The 24,290-nt window shown below is 41.3% G+C and overlaps 1 protein-coding gene across 3 annotated transcripts in view; it reads right to left on the bottom strand.

The window, feature by feature from the left end:
- LOC124794765 (glutamyl aminopeptidase-like) overlaps positions 1 to 24,290 on the bottom strand; it is a 278,588-nt gene that overhangs the window by 156,995 nt on the left and 97,303 nt on the right. Inside the window, exons 1-4 of one of the 3 annotated variants that reach the window (XM_047258385.1) lie at positions 21,698 to 22,132; positions 21,431 to 21,583; positions 20,692 to 20,883; positions 19,472 to 19,554 (exon numbers count right to left, since the gene is read on the bottom strand). In XM_047258385.1, the coding sequence (XP_047114341.1) occupies positions 19,472 to 19,554; positions 20,692 to 20,883; positions 21,431 to 21,583; positions 21,698 to 21,737 (468 nt within the window). In that variant the 5' untranslated portion in view covers positions 21,738 to 22,132. Of the gene's footprint in view, positions 1 to 19,471; positions 19,555 to 20,691; positions 20,884 to 21,430; positions 21,584 to 21,697; positions 22,133 to 24,290 lie in introns of those variants that run through there. The other 2 variants (XM_047258386.1, XM_047258387.1) reach the window with 2 other exon arrangements.

Below are 24,290 nucleotides of genomic sequence, written 5' to 3'. Positions count from 1 at the left end.
ATGCACACACCCAAATCCTCCCTGCATCCCCAAGAATCAGCCACAAAGGAGTGTCCCCTTCACCAGCCAGTACCACGATTACTCATCATCAATCCCTGAAGTGGAAGACATCCTATCCGAGATCCTTCCCACCCCTCCTAAAGTGGTGTTCTGTCACCCACCCAACCTCCACAACATCCTAGTCCATAACTCTGCCACTTCCAGTCCCAACCCCCTTGCCATAAGGATCATATCCCTGTGGAAGATCTAGGGGCAAGAACTGCCCAATACACTCACCCTACACTTCCTATTCCAGCTGTCACATGTTTATCATACCCCATCAAGGGCCAGGCCCTGTGAAAGCAGCCACATCATTTACCAGCTCTGCTGCAATCACTGAACAGCTTTTTATAGTGTTATGACAACCAACTAGTTGTTCACCAAGATGAATGGCCACCACCAATCTGTGGCCAAGAGCAAAGTAGACAACCCTGTGGCACAACATGCAGCTGAACATAACATGCTTTATATAAATGGCTGCTTCACTATCCGAGTCATTTGGATCCTCCCCTCCACCACCAACTTTTCTGAACTGCTGAGATGGGAGTTATCTGTACAACACATTCTGCACTACTGTAATTATTCCAGCCTCCACCTACGGTGACATACTGCCCCCACACTCTCCACCCAACAGCTTTTACCCCCCCCCCCCCCTGTCGTATCATCTCCTCTCCATTCTCATCTCCTGCCCTTTGTGTTTGCCAGCCTTTGCCAATGCATCCACCCATCTTTTCTTTCTCCTCTTCTTTTTTTGTCCCTTTTTTCCTCACCCCTTGCTTCACAACCTCCTGACATTGCACCTATTGGCATTATCGTCTCTGCACTCTCCATCAGACAGTATTCTTCTTTCTCCTCACCCATACACTTCTATCCTTTGCAGTCCTCTGCCCCTTCCAGATTCCTGCTTCCATTCCACATGACAATTGCATTCAGATGATGATTAGGGTTGAGGGGGCACTCAACATCATGGTCATCAGCGCACTGACGAAAAGTCAACATGAAATCTCATGGGTGGGGACAAAGGCTGTTCCCACATGTGGAGCAGTTTATAATGTACTAAGGTCTGCTGTACTTCCCCACCAGTTTAGGGATGAGGCCTGACAGTTCACAAAATTTCACCACTCTCAAAACTGGTATTGGTATCTGCGAGGATGGTGGGCAGATCTCCAGCGTGACTGAGGGCTACCCTAATATTAGTATATAGGACACACACAGCCACAATATGCTGAACTGAAAGTGGCACGCCATGAACTTCACAGAATGGTGGATCCTCTCACTGGAGGAGGAAACTATGTGTGAAAGGGCTATGCCCGATGCACAGTCTGGTAAGCAAAACCTCCTTCCAGTGGCGAGGCTGACACAAAGTCCGCCAAATCTTTGTGGTCAATTTGAGCGACCGCAGTTTGTTGTCTGACACCTGCAACCATTCAGTCTCCCACTGATGCATGATGCATCTGTCAGAAAATGAGATAATGGTGTACAATGGGATGGGACATTGATGGACAGCACCATCCCAACAAGCTTCCTTGGCAACTTTGTAAGCCATGTTGTTACCCTGTATCCTAATGTGGCCAGGTACCCAGCAAAAGATCACCTCTTTGCCACGGCGTTGGAGCCGCTCTAAGTATTCATGGATGAGCTGAATCAGTGGGTCTACCAGATACATTTGGTGAAGTGTTTGCAGTGCACTAAGAGAGTTGGAACAGATAAGAAAATTCATACAGTGATGTCTGTGAACCCTCTCCAGTGCCATTAGAATACCATAACTACGCATCATAATTTGTAAATTGTTCTGGAAGACACACTTTAAAAACCCTATCAGGGAAAACCACAGAACAACCAAGAGCAGTATCCTGCTGGGATCAATCTGTATAAATAATGATAAAACTATGGTACATACTTAAAATAGATGAAAACAAAGTTGTAAAAACAAAATCTGGAGTACAATCTTTTATGTACTGTGTCAAGCTTAAAATCACTTTGGGCCTCTGAAGACACCAAGGCGGCAGTGCGTTCCATCCCTGGGTGTGTATTTTCATGCCTGAGAGATCCAGATCCTTCAGACAGTTCATAGCACGTATACCAAGTGGCTGGGTTGCTTGGGGCCAATTCCTGAACAGTCGTTCGAAGATGGGTTGCATCACTGAATTAAATGCCAATGACTGAGGTGATGCTGAGATTTTCAGCACCTGTCGAGCCAAAAGGATACATTGCCGAATCCAGGGTGGTGGTTCACCAGCCTTTGCACACAGACTCTGAACTGGCTGGTCCGAAAGGCTACAGTCGATATCTGAATGCCCTCATGGTGGACAGTGTCTAACATCCTGAGGTAGGAAGGACAGGTCAATCTGTAGACCACACTCCCATAGTCTAAGTGTGATTGAATAAATGCCCTATAAAACTGCAGGAGGTGGGACTTGTCAGCTCTCCATGTTTTTCTGCCAAGGCATTGCAAAATGTTCAACAACCGGGAGCCCTTTGTTTGTAGGTCTTTCAGGTGTGGGAGCAATGTTAATTTCAAGTCAAATAATAAAACAAAAAAGCGCTGATTGTCTTGAGAATGTAAAATATGGTCCCCCATTGTAAGCTCTGGTTGGTTAAAACTCCGACAGGCACGATTAAAATTGACACACACACTCTTCTCATGTGAGAACCGAAAACCAGTTGTTTGGGCCCAGGTTTCCAGCCTCCTAATGGTCAGCTGTAGCTTCCTTGTCATTGTCGTAAGATCAGAGGAAGAGTAGAAGATTGCAAAGTCATCCACAAACAAAGAGCATTTGACAGTGCTCCTGACTGCAGAGGAAAAGCCATTGATAGTTATGGCAAACAATGTGACACTGAGGACACTGCACTGGGGTACACCGTTCTACTGAACAAAGCAATCAGACATGGCATCGCTAATGTGATAACGAAAAGGCCGGTGCTCGAGAAAGGATTGGATCAGAAGCGGCAGGCGTCCACATAGTTTCCATTCATGAAGTTGGTGAAGGATGTTGTACCTCCAAGTAGTGTCATATGCTTTTTCAAGGTCAAAAAACACAAAAACTAAATGGTTTTGGTGCAAGAAGGACTCCAGTAGAATTAAGTTGTCAAGAGTGGAACAGTAGCGCCTGAACTGCACTGGGAGCGGCTCAGGTGATCTCGGGACTCGAGCAGTCAGACAAGGTGGCGGTTGACCATGCGTTCAAGAGTCTTACCCTACAACTGGTAAGGGTGACACTCCAATAACTGTTAGGGGTGCAACGGTCCTTGGCTGGTTTCCAGAATGGAATTAATATTGTCTCCTTCCAAGCCGTGGGGTACTGCCTATCATCAAATCAGATTTGATTGAAACAAGAGAGGAGCTGACCTTTCGCATCAGGGCACAGTCGACGAAGCGTGGCATAATGGATCTCATCAGGTCCTGGAGCAGTGACTCTGGCTGCAGATAAAGCTGATTTCAGTTCCCACATGAAGAATGGAAGGTTGTAGATGTCCTCATTACGCGAGAAGAAATTGAGCTTCCTCATCTCTGCAGTCTGACGAAATATCTGAACAGCAGGAGCTTGTGTGGATGACTTAGTAACAGTAAAGAAGTGTTCAGCTAAAACGTGAGCCATGTCTTCTGGCGTGTCCACCAAGACCCCATTATTTGACAAGACCATAAGGGGATGTGGACTACCCTTGCCTGAAATCCGTCTTATTGATTCCCAAACATGGTTCAAAATGGCTTTGAGCACTATGTGACTTAACTTCTGAGGTCATCAGTCCCCTAGAACTTAGAACTAATTAAACCTAACTAACCTAAGAACATCACACACATCCACGCCCGAGGCAGGATTCGTACCTGCGACCGTAGCGGTCGCTCAGTTCCAGACTGTAGCACCTAGAACCGCACGGCCACACCAGCCAGCATTCCCAAACGTGCGCAGCAGAAATGGACCGATTAATGGAAGTCATGCATTCCCTCCAGGAAGCCCTCTTCCATTCTTTGATCACTCGTCTTGCTTGTGCTCTCACCGACCTGAAGGCATGAAGATTGTCTGTTGTTGGACATTGTTTGAAGCTCTGCAGAGCTGTCCTCCTGGCCCTGATGGCCAATTGACAGTCGTCATTCTGCCAAGGTACAGGCCATCATCTCAGGTGGTTACTAGACCTGGGGATGGACTCTGCAGCTGCCACTTGGATCTTGAGAGTGATATGGGGCACCACCTCCTGTGCATAATCCTTTTGTTCAAAAATAGCATGTTGATTGTACTGTAACCAATTTGCCCTTTGTATAATCCAACTGCGTTGTCTCCTGTTGGCCACCGTCCTAGACGGCAGATGGATCCACACTGGGAAGTGGTCACTAGAATGTAAATTTGGAGCTGCTTCCCACTGAACTGAGTCTTCAATAGCTGAGGAACAAAAACAAAGGTCAATAGCTGAAAAAGACCCTGTAGCTGTGGAAAAGTGAGTCATCTGACCCGCGTTCAGAAGGCAGATATTCTCAGAATGGATGAGTTGCTCAATCATCTGATCCCTGGAGCAAGTAGTAGCCGAGCCCCACAGCACACTGTGGGCATTGAAGTCCCCCACGAGGAGAAATGGGTATTGGAGTGCCTGAAGAGGTCTGCCAGTGTGTCTGCATCCAAAGTGTCATTGGGGAGCAGGTACAAAGAACGCACTGTGATAGTAAAGGGTGCAAGAGCTTTCACAGCAATTGCTTGCATGGTCATGGTAAGAGGGACAGGAGATAAGTGGCATCTGCCATCAAGGAAAATAGCCACTCCACCTTCAGCCCTGTCTGCAGTAGAATCGTCCTTCCTGTATATGTAGTAGCCTCGTAATGTGCGTGCGTGCATGTGGCTTTAAGATGCATTTCTTGTAAGCAGATGCAGAAAGGTTTATCCTGGACCAGCAGCTGCAATTCTTCCAAATGTGAACAATATCCATTCAAATTCCACTGCAACACAGAAGTTCCTGTGGAAGCCATTGGTTAGCGATAGTGGTTCTCTTCTTTCTCCCTCAGAGGCGGTGATTTATCGGGGAGGTCAGGGGGAACGTTTAGCTGGTTCCATGCTATCTGGTTCCTCTGACAGGAAGTCCGTATCATCAAGAGCATAGTCTCCATCAGAAAGCGAGAGAGCTCGTTGATCTGAAGCTTTACCTACTGCTTTCTTGGACTTAGAACTACTTTTCGTAGGATGTTTTTCTTTACTGACAGGAGGCGACATGTGTGGGTTGCAGGGATGGCTTAGTTGGCCTCTGATGTTGGGGAGTGGTATGTGGCTTAGGTGGTAAGCCTACTACAGACACCTCCCAAACGACATGAGTTGCAAGTGGAGCATTTCCCTCACAGGTACATCGACAAGTGCATGTGCTCGTACTTGAATTTGTGGTCTGAGTTTATGTGGAGGCATCACACTTAGCAATTGGTACCTAAGGGCTGATGCAAAAGAAGTAGCAAAAACTGGTGGTTGCAAGGCTTTGAAAGCCTTTTTAGCTTCACCATAGCGCATGCACGTCTTTACTTTCAACTCTTGAATATTACTTTCCTTGTTGTAACCCCACACTTTCTTATCCACGCTGGATGATCCCCAGAGCAGTTTACACATTTCGGAGGATGTGTAAAAGAAGTCCCTGGTTCGTGAGCAGAGCCTCCACAGTTGCGACACATAGCCTTCCCATTATATCCCATAGTGGAATGGCCAAATCTTTGACATTTATAGCATTGCATGGGGTTAGGAACAAAATTACGAACCTTAAGGTGGATATAGCCTGCAAGGATATGTTCCAGTAATTCTGAAGTACTAAATGTTAGAATAAACGTTGCCAATTTTTCCAATTTGCAATTGACTCCCTTATATAATTCTGCACCTCCATGACTCCCACATTCTTTCACTCTTCACTTAACTCTGCAGGGTCCACCTCCATTATATCAGAGCAGGTAACCAGGCCCTTACTAAAGTTAAGGGTGTTAAGCACATCAGTCTCGACTGGGTAGTCACCTAAGGCCTTACATCCCAGAAGCTAAGATATCTGGTTGGAATTAGCAGTTTCAACTAAAAGCAATCCAGTTCAAAGTCGTTTGACACTTTCCAGAGGCCCAGCAATACCTTCCAATGCCTTGTGAATACAGAAATGGGATATCTTCTCAAAGCTTTCCCCAATTTCGCTTGATTGCAATGAAAGTGTTATGGCACTCTAAAGTCCTGTTAATATTACTCCGACAATTCTTTTTGGGAGGACTCACCAACTGAGCTCTCTTTGAGGAGTGGGTGTAGGTGCTGCTTGAAGGTAAGGTACATCTGTCCCATAAGGAGTAGTACCGTAGTTTCATGAGACAGTTCCATAGGGATCCCACGAGATGCTAGGGAAACAAACTTTGACCCAGACAGAACCCTGCATGCCTGAGCAAGTCTTATACAACTGGGAGACGGCAGGTGCCCCAGAGGTTGCCCACGAAAGACTGTTTTACCTCAAGAGCCATTCACCTCCTCAGCACATAGCACACCTTGAGGCTGAGTTTTGTAGAGGAGTCTACCTTCCTTGCAGTCAAGGCAGTGAAGCCAAGACCCCTGTTCTCCGAAACACACAACATTCCACTGCTGCGCAGCATGGTGGTCGCTGAAGCATGACCAGAGCTTATGGGGACAGAGGACAGGTGGCGCTTGCCAGTCCCCAGCTCAGCAACCCCAGGATCGCCACGCCCATACTTAGCAAATGAATGCTGAGCTCCTGGAGTTGGCAGTCATGTGTACATGAGATGTACTTGCTTGTGTGTATGAATGGTTTGTGTTTCTCTTTTGCTGATGAAGGCGGTGGCTAAATGCTTTGTGTTATACCGGTCTGTGACTTCCCACGTCTTCTTTACGGTAAGTAGGAATGTATCTTTTCCGATTTACCTTTTTCAACCCTAATAGTGTTTAATTTGGGTCAGTAATTGTTAGCTTTTTCAAGTTGGCTCAGGCTTTCACATATTTACTGACAGTTTCTACATGTGCCCTCAACTTGCTCAGGAATTGCACAAAATGAAATTTCATCTAACAGGTATGGTTGTAACTTCTAGGAAGGACTTTCCATACAATTTGTAGAAGACAAAACTTGCTGAATATAAGTCAGGTGCTATCAAAGTGAGATGAAAATTGTGTCTTTCATTCCGGCAAGAGGTTTGTGAACTACGCTGAGTCCATTCTTTGGTCCTCAAACCCAAGCAATCACTGGTTGTAGGAAGAAAGAGCTTGTGTACTTCTTGAAATCCATCGTTATTTTTGAATTCACGATGTTCATAGGAGAAGTGGACCAGACTGATCAGTACTGTGGTTTCTATGCTTTTACAAGATGATCATACAAGTGGCTGAAAAAATTATTATTGCGGCTAATGGAAGTTGGTGTAATGAACAGTTATATTCTTTATTCCACAGACAAAAATGAATGTGGAGAACAACTGCAGACTTCATTTTCCTACATAAGGAATCCAATCAGACACCCACTCAGCCAGGTGAGAAATACAAATTCAAAGAAGAGAAGAAGACCATCATCTGACATCAAGGTGAGACTAACTAGAAAGATACATTTTATAATTGAAAAAAATGAACAAAGAATTGCGTGGTTTGCACAAGGACAAAGGAGGAACAAGAGAAACAAATTTCTCTGTGAAACATGCAGGAGGAAGCCTGGGCCAATCCAGGAGAGTGTTTTAAGACGTAACATATGGAAAAAAAGTGTTAACAACCATAAACAAATACCATATGTAGTTTCAAGAAATAGTTTAAAAGGAAATAAAGTTGACAAGTGACCTCATATTGCGTTTTATTTTTTAAAAACAGTAGCATAACCACCCATAATCCATTTACTTCTTACCAGTGTAAAGTAAATGAGAGTTGGGGAAGTGTTAAACTGTTGGTTTGGTAATACACCCATCAGCACCAGCCTTCAGTACAGAAATCAACACATTTTACTTTAAGTCTGACTATTTTACCTGTCTCATTCATCCTACATACTATGTGGAACAGTTTTGTCAAGTTTGGTCCAGAATGACATCCATCCCAGGTACCTTCCTTCAGCTGAGTTCTTTTCCATGCTACGTCCAATTTTTTTTATAGTATCCTGTACTACAAGCAATAAAAGTAATATTATGAAATCACTTCCTGAATCCTGCGTCAAAATACACTCATGTTCACAAAAAACAGAAAACCTTGACCAACTAGAGATAGAACATTCATATTCATATTAGTATCTTCTGCAGAAATGATTAGAATTTGAACTATGTCAGCAAGCGCTTCAGGGTCAACATCGATATCCCGGTTAAATGAGCCTGCAGCTCTCATTGTCGCTATAAACCAAAGGTAATGGATCACTGTAACTTGAGCAGACATGCATGATGCCTCACAGACATATGCGAGAACTGTACTGTCAAATCATTGGGTTTGAAAGAGGGCACATTATTGGCATGAGTGAATGTGATGCATCCATCTGGGAAATTGCTGCTCCTATGGGACGAAGCATTTGACAGTGCAACAGGTATGTGCAGGATGGTTCACCGACAGCCGCAGAACATGGCGAGATGGGTCGGGTTGCACCGTCCAGACCACTTCCCGAGAAGATTGATGTCTCATCCGAATGGCATTAGAGAACAGATCTGCTTCCTCCATGGCTCTGGTGGAACAGTGTAACATATCATACACTGTCAGGGATGCTGGTACGTCACATGCGCATCGTCCACTTATCCGCCCACCTTTGACAAATGTGCAGAAACATGTCAAAACAGCAATGGTGTACGGAACAATGTCACTGGGGACAGGAATGCCAACAGATAGTGTTTTTGGATGAATACAGCTTCTGTTTGTTCAAAAATTATTGATGAATTTTTTTTCGCTGCAGACAGGGGGAGCATCACACAGCGACTGCATTTGCACAAGACACACAGCACCAATTCAAGGCCTTCTGGTGTGAGGTGCTATTGGGTACAACCACAAATCACAGTGTGTGTCCAGGGCACTATGACCAGTGTGATCTTCAAGAATGACAGCCTGCGACTCATAGCCATACCCTTTCTGCACAACACCCCATATACCATTTTCTAGCAAGATAATGCATGATCACATGCTGCTGCGTGAACATGTGCCTTCTTGGTGTCAGCCTTTTGCCCTGGCTGGGTAGGTCACCAGACTTGTTGCCAGTTGAAAATGTGTGGGATATGGGGAAACGATGGGTGCAGTGCTGTGACCCAATGCCAATCACCACAGCTGAACTTTGAAACCAGGTGTATGCAGCACTGATGGCTACACCACAGGATGGCAATTGTTCCTTATGCATGTCGATGCCATCACACATGGAACAAGTCATCAGAGCCCAAGGTGGACCCTCTGCCTAGTAGGCAACAGGACACATGCTGACTCGAGGTGACTGAAATGATAATCATTTCTGCAGAACATACAAATGTCCTGTAAACATGAATGTCGTATCTCTAGTCGTACTCAGTTTTTTCTGAATATATTAGCTGTAGAGGCATCAAAACTGATAGAATCAATAAATGCCTCTGAAAAGCATATGTAGAGATGAAAGCATATGTATACAATAGAGTCTGGAATGCTCACTGACAAACTAATATCAAATAACTGAACTGTTCTAATGCAGCCAAATGCCACGAGTTTCCTGAAACGTTTATCTGCTACTGAAAATTGCAGAAGAAAATATTCAACAATTAATGTGGATTTACATATGAGCATTGAAGACATTAAAATCAACATAGCTCGTCAGACTACAGCCTGGTTCATCACAAAAAAGATAAATATTTTAGGTCGATTTATTGTAAAATGTTTTTATACCCTTGAAGATTTTAGTATTAACATAACTGAGACTTTTTTCCATTGATGAGCTAAACACTTGATGGGGGTGAAAGTGTTGCTTGACAAAACATTATGCATGGTAGACTCCAAGATCTGGCCTTAGGCCCAAAAATTGTTCTTTTATTTACAGAATTACCAAAATATTTTAGATTTGTGCACTTGTATTTTTTTTATTTGTGAAATAAATTAATGGCTAGTCATAACAAATTCTACATAAGATAAAGTGTAATTTTACTACAAGCTCAGCATATTTTGTAACTATAAATCTGATGTATTATTTGCCCCCACATCATCTAGAGTTTATGGGCACTCAACATGTGCACTCCAGATCATCTACATTGATACTCATACACGTCAGATGAACTTTAGCTGGTAAATATTGCAACATCAATTAAAATATGTGATCAAGTTAAAATAAATAATTTTGAAGGAAACCGGGAAATACACTTATACCTGAATAAGTGGGAAAGGTGATACCAATGTATTATTGTTTGTTATGTTAAATTTTGAAAAAAAAGTTTAGTTATCAATTCAATATTTATGTATATTAATTTTGGATACATGACTTTAAGCATAATCCAGTTTCCAAACATTTTATTGCTTCATAACAATGTTTTCGAACAAGGAAATATACAAAATTACAATAACTTGTGACCTGGTTATAATATAAGGACATAAGATGCAATGAAATGACACAGTTTTGGAACAGGCCATGCAACAAATAACACTCAAAGAAAATCTGTGAGCAACAACACACAAATACAGGTCTAGTAATTTATTAACACTTAGCAATGAAACATAAAAATATTAGGCCTACACATCAATCTGAGTCATGCAACACCAAGAGCTAGAAAGTAATCAATATAGCTGTAAAAGCCAAGAAGTGTTCTTTATCTGAAAGTTGATAGTCCAACATTGTCTATTTTACACCACATGGGGTGGTTGTAGCAGTATCACCATTAAAATCTTACACAGTTCATTAATCATAATTTTAAAGAGCAGTGAAATTTTTTTTTCATGCAGGATCTGAAGTAAGCATGAATGTAACTGGTATTTTGAAATGTTTGAGGTAAGTACAATGTCTCTTTGCAAATAGAAGAAAATTATCAAGAGATGAAGTCCAGTATCCTGAAATATGTAACTTTCAGACTTTTATTAATTATTCTGCATGTGTAACAGCATGGTTTTCTTACTAATGCAAAGACATATACAAACAGTCTTTGGTTCACAATTTGCTAGAATTTTTTGTTTTGGAAGAAAATATGATCATTGGAACTTTATTCTAAAATGTGATTACTGTTTTATTCCTGCATACAATTTGATGGAGATGCAATGCGTAACATGGCTAATAGAAATATTTAAAGCAGATAACAAAATTCTTAGTTTTCAGAACAATCATTCCTTCTCCTGGGAAGTAAGAGAGTTGGTTTGGGTAGGATGGAAAAGGAAGGAAGGAAGGAAGGAAGGAAGGAAGATTAGGGTTTAATATCCCACCAATGATGGGGTCATCAGAGCATAGCACAAGCTTGGGAGTGAAGAAAATTGGTCATTTCCTTTTTAAATGAACTATCTCAAAATTTGACTTAACTGATGTAAGAAAATCATGGAAAACATGAATATGGATGACCGTACAAGGATTTGAGCTGCCATCTTCCCAAATGCGAGTCCAGTCTTATGATTGTGCCATCACACTTTGTGTGACTGGAAGGGGGCTGGAGGGAGGACCCTTAACAGAAAGGTGATGATCCCCCACACCAGCACTTTAAAGATAATGCCTGTCAGTTCCTAAAATTTGAAAATTCCAGTGACAATGTGGTCAATTCAGAGAGGATGGTGGATATATATCAAGCAAACCAACGGCTGTCCTGAGGGCAGTGTACAGTACACACATCACCAGAATATGCTGAACCCAAAGTGGCACATCACGAACTTCTCAGAGTGGTGGATCCTCCTGGTGGACGAGGAAACTGTGTGAAAGGTCTATGCCCTACGTTCAGTCTGGTGAGCAGCAGCTCCTCTCATTGGTGCGGCTGGCATGCCTGCCATGGCTGTGTAGGCGATTTGAGTGACCATAGTTTGTTGTCCTAAGCCCCAACCATTCAGTCTCCCACTGACAAATTATTCTTGACTCGGTTAACGAGATGGTGGTGTGCAAGGGGATGGCACATCAACTTACAATACCAGCTCGACTTGCTTTATCAGCTACACTGTTTCCCTGTATTGCAAAGAGTCCAGCAAAAGACCACTCTTTGCCTTAGTGTTGGAGCCACAGTAAAATGTAATGGATGAGCCAAATCAACTGGTCTACCAGTGCATTTGGTGGACCGCTTTTAGTGCGCTAAGATGAGAAACCTTTCACTGTGATGGCTTTGAATCCACTCCAGGGCCTTCATGATGCTTATAATGCCACATCATACTTTGTAAATTGTTTTGACACATACATACTTGGAAAACCTTATCAGCTGACAAATCAAGGGCACTCCATTGCTGGGATCCATCTGTATAAACAACTATAAAACTGTGGTATGTGCTTAAAACTAAAGAAAATGAAATTATAAAAATATAATCTGGCATACAAATTTTCTTGCACTGTGTCAGGCTGAAAGTCACTTTGGGCTTCTGATGACGTGAAGCTGGTGATTTGTTCCATCCCTGGCTTTGTGTCTGGAATATGATACATCCATATCGATGAGAAGATGGTAGCACAGATCTCGAACTGATTGGTCACATGGAACTGAATCTGGAACACCTGCTCAGTGTTGAGATGGATCATCATTGTATGAGCAACGGAAGAGTACAAGATCATGAAGTCATCCACAAATAAAGAACTAGTAACTGGGCTTCTGACTGCAGAGGAGATGCTGTTGATAGTGATTGAAGAGCTTGATACTGAGTACATTCCCTTGAGGGATACCACTCTTATGGAAGAAGCAGTCAGACATCATCACCTAAGTGATAATGAAAACACCTGTTCTAAGGGAAGGACTGATTAAGAAGCAGCAGATGTTCACAAAGCCCCATTCATGATGTTGGTGAAGGATCATCTCAGAACAACACCCTTTGCCTTTACTAGAAAAAAAAAAAAACCGACTAATAAATGGATGCGGTATAAGAAAGACGCTATCATTGCCATCTCCAGTAGAATTAAGTTGTCAGTGGTGGTACACTAGCTCCTGAAACCACACAGGGAGTGGCACAGGTGATTCCGGGTTTTGAGGAGCTGGACAAGGCAGGGGTTGGCCATGCGCTAGAGTCTTACCCACAAAGTTATGGCTGCACGATATTTGCTTGGTTCCCATATGGGAATTAATATTGCTTCCTTCCAAGTGACAGGTTATTCACTTAAACCAGATCTGACTGAAACAAGATAAGAGCTTGTCTTTGGCTCCGGGGCGAGAATTGCCCAATTCATGAGCAGAGTCTTTACAATTATCCACACAGCCCTTCCACTACATGCCATATTGGTTTGACCAAATCTTTAATATTTGGAGCACTGCATTGGAATGGGAACAAACAGCCGAACCTTAAGATGGATATAGCTCGCAATAATATTTTCACTTAATTTTGGTGTGTTGAAGGTTAGAATAAATGTGGCAGTTTTCTCAAATGTGCCAGTAACTCTCCTCATAGTTCTGAACTTCCATGACACTCATGGTTTTCCATTCTTCATGTAAATCCTCGGGTCCACCTCCATTACGTCAGAGCAGGTAACCACACCTTTATAGAAAGCTGTTATTCAACGCAGTCACAACAGGGAAGTCACATAAGCCTTGCATGCCAGGAGTTTAGATACTCGGTTTGTCGCACCAGTTTCAACTAGAAGTATATATGCAAACTAAAGTGATGAATGAAAATTTGCATTGAGGCTGGGAGTTGAACCTGTGACTCCTGCTCACCAGGTAGATGTGCTAACAAAAACATCATCCTGGGACAGTGGCTTTGCACAACTGTACAGAGCAACCTATCATGCCTCCCTCCTCAATCCAAATTTCCATTCACGCCTCAGCCCACTTGGCTTGGTATTCTCCCTAAACTCTGAGGCATTGCAGAGGCTATCCAACTGCATTGGAACAGAACCTTAGCATCAGGTGAAATGAGGGAACCTGCCTGAGACTCAGGCATAGGTGCTTTCATCAACTGAAACTTCCCTGAAGCACCAAAGAAACTGGTATAGGCATGCGTATTCAAATATATAGATACGTAAACTGGCAGAATACGGCACTGCGGTCGGCAATGCCTGTATAAAACAACAAGTGTCTGGCACAGTTGTTAGATAGGTTACTACTACTACGATAGGAGGTTATCAAGATTTAAGCGAGTTTGAACATAGTGTTATAGCCAGCGCACGAGTGATGGTACACAGGATCTAAGAAGTAGAGATGAAGTGGGGATTTTCCCATTCAACCATTTCACGAGTGTACCATGAATTTCAGGAATACAGTAAAACATCAAATCCCTGACATAACTGTGGCTGGAAAAATATCTTCCAAGGAGAGGACCAATGACGGCAGACGAGAATCATTCAACATGAGAGAAGTGCAACTCTTCCGCAAATTGATGCGGATTTCAATGCTGGGCCACCAACAAGTGTCAGCATGCGAACCTTTCAACAAAACAGCATTGATATGGGCTTTCGGAGCCAAAGGCTCACTCGTGCACCGAAAATGACTGCAGGACATGAAGCTTTACGCCTCGCCTGGGTCCGTCAACACTGACATTGGACTGTTGATGACTGGGAAAATGTTGCCTGGTCAGACGAGTCTCATTTCAAATTTAAGTGGTTAGTGCACCTGCCTAGTGAGCAGGAGACCCAGGTTCGAATCCCAGGCTTCGTACAAATTTTTACTCATCGCTTCAGTCTATGTATATACATCATAGAAGTTTAAGATTTGAAAAGGTCTATGTAACCATTTAGTTTCATTTGATCAACTAAAAGTATTACATTACAAAGTTGTTAAAAGCTTTTTAAGGATCCAGCATACCCCCCCCCCCCCCCATGCCTTGTGAATGCGGGAAGGGCTGATGACCTCAAAGGCTCCCTCTGCTCTGCTGTCTGTGATAAGTTATGCCAGTCTAGCCTGTTACTATAATTCTAATACTACTACTTGGGTGGATTCACCATCTGGGCTATCTTTACTGAGCGAGTGTACATATTACCCTATGGCCCATCTGCCCAAAAGGAATAGATGTGAATTGAGGTTGCTCCACAAGGGTCCCATAAGCTGCCAGAAGAAGAAATGTTGACCCAGGCAGAGCACAGTGAGCCTAAGCAAGTGGGAGGGGGTAGGCAGGTGCCCCTGGGGTTGCCTGCTAAAGACTGTTTTGCCTCAATAACCAACTATCAGCACATAGCACACCTGAGACTGAGAATTTTTGTAATAGAGGTTGTAATCAAACTCATCAATACATCTCCTTTTTCCATCATGAATCAGAGAATCAATACACTGTAATTTAGAAAACAATCCAAAGAGATCAAACTTGCAAATAGTATGTTTGCTATAATTTTGAAACTGTAATGGCTATCATTGTTCACTCAGAGTGTGTGTTACGTTTTGGTGTAAGATGGCTGGAAGCTAGAAATTCTTTTTATGAAGTGTGTTAAACTGTGTGCACTACAAAATGTGAAATAAATTAATTTTGAATAGAATTTACATTCAGCTTCACAGTATTACTGATTTGACATATGGATAAACAGAAGCTGGACACCTCTGTACAGCTTTAGCATGAAGGAATCATTAAACTATGGCAACTGTGCCAAAAGAAAGAACAACTTACAATAAATGACAAGAAAGAAGTGCAAAAACACTTTTCTACTGAATCTTTTACTGTCTACTTTGTGCTGTTACGAGGGCTATGCCAAAAGTTTTTAGCAGAATGTCTGAAGAAAAATTTATTTATGTTTACAACTTTTCAAAATACTCTCCATTAGCATGTATACATTTTTATCCATTCTCTGAAACCACTTAGAAAATGTGTCAGTCCAAGCTTCTTTTGGGATGTCACTTAGTGCACTCTCGTACACTGCAATGGCCTCTTCATCTGATGAAAACTGCTGCCCTCGAATTTTTTCCTTAGTCTTAGTGAACAGAAAGAAGCCACAGAGGGCCAGGTCAGGTGAATAGGGGGGATGGGGTAACACTCGCACTTTTCCCTTCTCCAGAAAGTCCATCGTTCTGGCAGCCCTGTGTGCAGATGCATTGTCGTGATTCGGTAGAAGATGCCCACTCTTGGACTTTGGATGCTGTGACTTCCACGTGGCGATGACTTTTGGAAGACAATCATTCACGTACCATTGACTGTACAACGTGTGTCCAAGGTCACAGATGTGAGATGCCTGATCTTTGTGAAAAAAGCTGCCACCATCTTTTTTCCAGAGTTCCAACTTTGTTGAACTTTTGTGGGTGGTTCCTCCCCTGGAAAGCGCAACACAGAAGACTGTCGCTTCGTTTCAGGGTCATAATGGTAGATCCATGTTTCATCACCTGTGACGATATTGTAGGTGTATCGGGACTTCCCTCCATTGAATTTTTCGAGCATGAAAGGACACCAGTCCACTCTCGCCTCCTTTTGGCTTTCTGTCAGGGAATGTGGCACCCAACGGGCACGTCTCTTAGTAAGGCCTAAGTGACTATGAACGACAGTCTGTGCTGCTGTTGATCCAATATTTAGGGTCCCTTCAATGTCGCAAAATGTAAGATGTGGATCTTCTTTGATCATTTTCCTCACAGCATCAATGTTTTCAGGAGTCACAGCTGTTGCTGGCCGGCCGGGATGAGGTTCATCTTCAACTGACTGCTGACCCCTCGAAAACTTGCGAAACCAATTTCCAACTGAGGCCCTAGAAGGGGAAGCTTCACTAAAAACACGCAGCAATGAAGAATGGCATTCTTTGGCACTTAAACCCTTTTTATAATCATAAAAAATCATGGCGCGAAAGTCGCGGTGCGACAGCTCCATACTCAGCACTGCCTGTGCTTTCTTATCGCGCTGTGGGGGGATCTCCGCTAGACAGGGGCAGCGCGCGCATGCCTCAAGGTCAAAAAACATCGCTCTTTCAAATGAAACAACCCTATTGTCCTCTGCCTTGCGGTTTACGGGCTACTAAAAACTTTCGGCATAGCCCTCATAATAGCTGAAGGCTTACAATCTCCAATACACATGCTGAATTACATAAAATTGGATTATTTAACAATATTTTAATTAAAGGTTGGCACTTTTTAAAGGGGATAGAGGCTTCAGCAGGTGGTCCTCTTCTGTGATCCAGGTGATGAAGCCAAATCCCCCCATTCTCTGCAACACAATGTTTCACTGTGCACCTAAACCACCACACACACAATGCTCCCTTCCCTAAGTTGTGGAACACTCTTCGTCAGGCCCCTCCACTGAACCTGTATGGCTTGGGTGGCCCAGAGTAGCCGCGCTACTGCTGTCACAGCCCTCTCTGCCATTGGGTCACGCATACTCTCCCACTCAGCACTGAAGATGCCTACGACAAGGCAGTGTTCCTCAGGAATGCCTTAACAGGACTCAAGAGGAAAAAAGAAAGAAACAGAAAAAAATTTGCCTATACTGCTACAAGAAACAAAAACTAAAGTTACTTTCAGAAATTTGCATAAAATAATCATCAATATATAACTGATATTGAGTGTGATTTTGCAGGCAATGAACTATCAGTCAACAGTCCTCTATGAGCAAAGTGTTTATCAATGACCAATGTTTAAGAGATCATCTCAGACAAAAAATACAAGGAACAAATAGGAATTCTTGTACTGTTTACTCTAAAACGAAATTACCAGAATTGTATAACTATATTACACACAAAACTTCACGGATTATTAAGACTGTGCCACTCTGGGACTCAAACCTGGGATCTTTGTAGGTAGGTGGGCTACTGACTTAGCTCTCCAAGCTATGCTGCTCTCACAGCTACACTTCCACCAATATTTCATCAGAAATTCAGAAAACATTTTTAAATTTTATACAAGAAAAATTAAATTAAGTATAACAATTATACTGCCTCAGAAAATTTCTGGCAATCTTAAAAGCGTCTGCAGGTTTTGTACATCTATGATGTCACAGGCTAATTGCTAGTTTAGTTATTCTCAGGCTCCTTGGATCATAACAGCAACCTCTCTACATGATGTGGAATAAATAAGTTTTACAATTATAGAACACTTTCCAAGTGAAAAACATGACAAGACAATGAACATTTACATACAGCAATGACAACAAACTTTGAATCTAACAATTTTCACATTCTTCATGTGGCAAGAGTATTGATGAAACTTCCTGGCAGATTAAGAGTATTGATGTCTCACAGTTATCATTCATGTTTCTTACTTTTGATTGTCGAGTATTTCGCATTGGTTTTGAGAAGACGGTCCTCATTTAGAGCAGTATAAGTATTGTATTGATAACACTCTTAAGAGTTGCAGAGAATGAGTTCTAAGCTAGATAAAGAGAACTTCTGGACCCACATCCATGCAACTTATTTCCTTCTACCATTGTTAGTGTCTTAGTCATTTTTCTGAAGCAGTTCTTCATGCTAGTATTACCTGTGCAAGTCTCCTCATTTCTGCATGTCTACTGTAAACCACATCCACGAGAATAAGGTAACTGAAGTCAAACATTTATGTTCTCCACAACTTTTACCTCTAAATTTCCCTCTATTACTACATTCACTACCCTTTGACGCCTTATGACATTTTTCTGAACTTATCCCTTCTTTTAGTTAAGTTGTACCATAAATTTCTTTCCTATTCAATTGAGACCTCTTTATTAGTTATTCAGTTTACCAATCTAATCTTCAATCAGTAGTGTTTATAATCCATGTGGCAATGAACAAATTTAATTATTCTATAATGTTTCCAGATACACAACTGACACAGGGTGCTTTTGATTCTGGTAACTAAGACAATGCATGATCCATTCAGAAGCAGCAATCACGTGTAGTTAATTTATGAATATTGCAGAATAATCTACACAGCATTCCACCAGCTCCTTATCCTGTCAATTTCTAAAAACAACTGCACTTTTAAAAAAAAGCCCATCTTTCACTTTCTAAAAAGTTAATGGCAACAGCATAAAATGATTACCCTTTAAACCACATTTATGTCAGATACACATATACATTTTGCATTTTCAGTTTTTGATGCAATGTCAAAATATGCATTTGTGCCTAAGTTGATGAAAGTAACATAATTATTAGGCAGTACCTTTGCCATATGTTGACTAGTACTGCATTAACATTTTATCCTATTATATGGTTTTGCATTGGTGTCATCTACTAATAAGAGTATGAACGACTTGATACAGGACAAGCTGCAAGCTTGAGGGAAATTTCTCGCACACACATGAGATTATATATATAGATAGATAGAGAGAGAGAGAGAGAGAGAGAGAGAGAGAGAGAGAGAGAGAGAGAGAGAGAGAGAGAGAGAGAGCAATACTATCTGATGAGTAGCCATTCAACATTGTTTTAGGGAAATGTATGGAATGGTGCTGTTCTGATGCAAAGCACACATGCAAAGTAATTGCAGCAAACTGGTGAAAGTAAAGCTTCTAACAATTTATAATCAACTGTACGTGCAACAGTGCTGAAATCCACAATAAGTTACCTTCTCTGCTAGTGTCAAGTTTTTACTATGGAAGACAATGAATGGAGTTTCTTTCTCTACTGTGAATTCTATAATCACTTGGCCTGTAAATACAAATTTTTCAATTAGATAAGAAATCACATATTTATATGACAGAACTGACAGAGGTTTTGAGGTTCAATGAAAATAAAAACAAGTAGCACTCAAGCACTTAGCAGTAAAATGAGTCGTGCATCAGGAAAAATTTCTGGCTGCAGCAATATAATTTTTTAAGTTCAAATGGCTCTGAGCACTATGGGACTCAACTGCTGAGGTCATTAGTCCCTTAGAACTAGTTAAACCTAACTAACCTAAGGACATCACAAACATCCATGCCCGAGGCAGGATTCGAACCCGCAACCGTAGCGGTCTTGCGGTTCCAGACTGCAGCGCCTTTAACCGCACGGCCACTTCGGCCAGCAATTTTTTAAGTGCTTAAGAATATAAACCGAAGGATGTCAAAATGCCACTACTGGCTGCATGAATCAGAAATTTATGAAATAATTATATTACAGTCTTTGGAAATTTGAGGTATAGGTCTACAGTCTTGATTGTATTTAGGCCTACATTGTAATACCTCTTACAGTTCCACTGCTTCTACTGTGGGAATTTTTACCTTTCTTTGTAAAACACTTGCTTATTGGATATTTACTTACACTTAACAACAACTGTTACACATTTTTATACGATGAGTCACGTATCATCCAGAATATGCACACTGCGTACACAATTAATTCAAGAATTTCACTGTAAGACTCCACATCTTGGCCCACTTTATAAATTATATAAAATTGAATCTGCTGGAAGTACTGCATTACTATGGTGGTTATATGGTTAGCAAAAATATGCTGTCCAAGTTCCAAGTCCCATCAACAGTGAGACAGGTTGAATAGCATACTAACTTGGATAGAACAAATGAAATAGTTAAACTGCCTGTGGCATTCCTAAATCATCTTAGTAATCATTTGAAGTGAGTTATGGACACCATCAAAAACCTTAACTGTACAGTTAGACGTCAATTTGTATTTCACTATTCTGAGTTCATTATCCTAACAAAAGTGTCACTTCGATTGGTGGGTTGAACATGGAAGTTTAAAAAATCATATGCATACAGGGTCTTTAAGATTTAGATTTTTTTGAGAGTTAACTGCCTCATGGTGAAGATAAATATCTTAATTAGTATGCATTAAAATTTAATTTACCTTTGACATCAAGTGTTGTCAGATTAGGATGTATGCTGATGCTGTAGCGTGTGGGGTGTACAAATGTAGGCAGCCTGACACTGTTCCAAGGAAATACTTCGCCATTTGTTGATAAAGGAAGTGGTGAACTTGTTGTATTGGGGGCGGCTTCACTCTCCATATGTTCAGGTTTTTCTCCTGCACATGGGCAATCTGCACACAACCAGTCCTCAAGATGAACACAAATAAATAATTGCACATGGGCAGTTTATAGTTAATTAATCAATAAAGTACTCAAAAAAGTATTGAAAAACTTAGTCTGGCATATGTGATGCATATGAGGGTAGACTGTTCACCAAATACAAGTTATAATAGACCTATACTAATCTCATCAGTTACAATCTAAGCACCACTGATGGAACTTTTGGTACTTTGGTTTAATTTAACATTACAGCTCTTAAACACAATATTATATGTACCGAAAACACTAATTATATATGTTCAATGATAAACAAACGTTTAAAAGACATTTAGATTTTGGACAAATGTCACAAGAACATGAAGGCAATATATAATCTCTCCATGGAAGAGGCAATTTCTGCATAGTTTTTTAGTACAGGCAACTCATCTAATAGATAAAATATATATCTAGTTCCAATTCTTTCGTGTATTTTTAATGTAAGTTGCGATAAATACATTCACAAAATGGTGCTAATTTACATTTAACTTCTAAACAATTTCAATTATCCGTAAGACTTACCGCTTTGTGGGCCTGCATACGCTATAATTAATGAAATTACGAACAGCGTCGCAAATACCACTGTTGCTATTAACAAGGCTCTCTTCTGGGAACAGACCGCAACGCCATTATGCTCATAAAGACTCCTCTTATTGATGCCGGTTTGGCTATCACCTGAAACAGATACTTACCATTAAAAGCTGATAATGAAATCATTTTTACTACTAATATATGTAACTATAACAAATACAATAAAGAACTGCGAATTGCACACTTCTGAAACTCTACCTGTCAGGAATGCGACATCATCAACGTCCTGATCGCTCATTACTAAACTGCGGCGTCTATAAACGACTGCTTCGATTTCGCGTGCGCTATTAACGACCGAGATCTTAATAAGTGGATCCTTCTGATTGTGAGCCACTGTTTTCAGTGCCAAAATATAAACGCAATAACTCTCAGTTTATGGAAGACTTGGGTGGCATTACTGCATCGAACAAGTCGCTTCCCCGCAATGCAATGGACGAATTGGAACTTCAGGAGTTTTTAATTCAACCATGGCACGGTTCATGTGGCAATATATTCTTAACAGACGTATTGTTGCTACATTTCAGCATTTCACAAGTTTTGTCTAGGGGGTAGAGACGCTTAAAGAATAGTAACATACTTCTTTTGATCTGTCAATAGGTATATACCGGTGTTTGTAAATACGCAGTGTCTGCCACCTACCGCTTCTTGTCAGGACTAACTGGGTAGCAGACGACGCGTAGCGTGCGCATGCGCCGCAATGGATGACGTCTTTCAGAGAACATCGTGAAAGATATTCCGTTCGACAAACGGTGTTTTAGAATGGCAACAAGGGGGAAAAAACCTTACAAATTTGGATATTTTACTGTTAATGCTATTAATTACGAGACCTTCTTCTCTCATGTAACTTATAAATTCTGATACTGCCTACTCGTATTATTTCTTCATATACGCTTCATTTCATGTTCTTATGTACTGCTTCGATTCTGTTAGTGCCGAAACAAAAGGGCGATCGTCGAGGTCAAACGCTTCACTGACGGTACAGGCCTTTCAGTTATGACACGCAATTCCTCGTGTTAATATGTGCTATTCCAATTGGTGAAATGATTTAAATAAATTTGTTGGTTTCGGGATCATTGTGATATCTATACAGACAATCATATCTCTCTGCCTTATAGGCGCCCTTTTCGTGCTCATAAACCTTCTTGTAGTGTACAATGGTTAGAACACCTATAGTAGACTAAAGGAAATCACTGATATTAGCACGAAGTACCCAGCTGTATGCGCTGTACAGTGGCTTGCGATATGTTACTTACATACTTTTTCTAGAGAATTGTCAACTAAAACCCGGGATGACGCGTATATGGAAAACAATGTAGATGCTTAGTTCTAAAGATTCTGCACATTAAATTAAATTAATTTTTGAGGAGACAAGTCCAAAAGTAGCCACTTCTACAGCAGCAGATGAGGAAAACAAATGGATAACAGTGGCTATTAGAAAGTCCTCCCAGACGCTTAAATTTCTTTGTTTATTCAAAAGCACTACACTAATCTACAGTTACTGGACTGCTATTACAGGAAACCACCTGTTGAAAAAAGAAGCATTCAATGATAAAATATAATGGGTTGTCAAATGGAAATGAGACATACGGAAAAAAACAACCTTAGTAACGTGTGCTGCAAAAGTTGTTTCAGGTAAGCTGCAGAAGTTTCTCAGGGAAGTCTTACGCATCCTCCATAAAGGTCCCATCTCCCACCAATGGGATTCCCCTATTTTAAGTAATCCTGATTTAGGTTTTCCTAAACCACTTCAGATGGTTCCTTGATTAAGGCCATGGCCAGCTTTGAGAATCTAAATTACTGTTACGACAAAAGCATGTTAGCCATATTTGTCTGTTCTGTATTTTTATTTAGTTTGTTGTTGTACTTCCTACCATTTACAAATGACGTTCTCTTAGTCACTAAGACTGTTGATTCGATGAACCCTCTGCCAGGCACTTAAATGTGATTTGCAGAGGTTCCATGTAGATGCAGAATATGTCGTGTTTTCACGAGTTAATATGTACATATCGTACCGGTAATACGAATTTTCTTTGATTTCTTATTATTTTAACAAAGATGCAGATTTAAACATTTGTAAACTTGAAACTAATTAGAAAATTCAAACTATTAAAATTAACAATTTCTGTACTAACAATGCAGGAAATTAGGAAGAAGGATCAGAGTTTAGGTTTGTACCATGGTATGCTGAAAAGTAATGTCTCCGAATTTTTTATGTGAAAACTATTAAAGCTTTTTAAGTAAAACAAACTTTATTAATAGTCTACATCTTTATTCTTCATGTCTATATATTTATTTCCCAATATAGTCACCCTAGCGACGAACACATTTCTCACAACGAGATACCAGTTTGTAGAGTGTTTAACTTTGTTGACGTAGCCACAACCTCACCTCTGTTTGCACCACTTCATAACTATCGCAGAGAAGTTCTCGAAGGTTTTCATTAAGTTTTGGAAACACACGAGAATCAGATGGGGTCAAGTCGGGACAGTATGGAGCATGGTCGAAGACATTGAACCCAAGACGTCATATTGTTACAGATGTCGCAGCACTCTTGTGTGGTCTGGCATTCTCATGCTGAAGGAGAGCGTGCTCCATGTGGATACGAACTTTTTCTGCGGTTAGAAACTCGAAACCACCGACGCTGTCCAGCATGCTATCCTAGAATGCCACCACCGATGCTGTCCAGGAAGGAGTACCTTAGAAAGGAACTAAGCCTTTCGCACCAGGGCAGTCAACGCTCGATCTGACACACTGCTCAACGAAACATTAGGACGAGAGAGATAACGTAACA

This window comes from Schistocerca piceifrons, chromosome 4 (assembly GCF_021461385.2).
Source record: "Schistocerca piceifrons isolate TAMUIC-IGC-003096 chromosome 4, iqSchPice1.1, whole genome shotgun sequence".
NCBI classification, from domain to species: domain Eukaryota; kingdom Metazoa; phylum Arthropoda; class Insecta; order Orthoptera; family Acrididae; genus Schistocerca; species Schistocerca piceifrons.
This window is presented reverse-complemented; position numbering and strand designations above follow the sequence as displayed.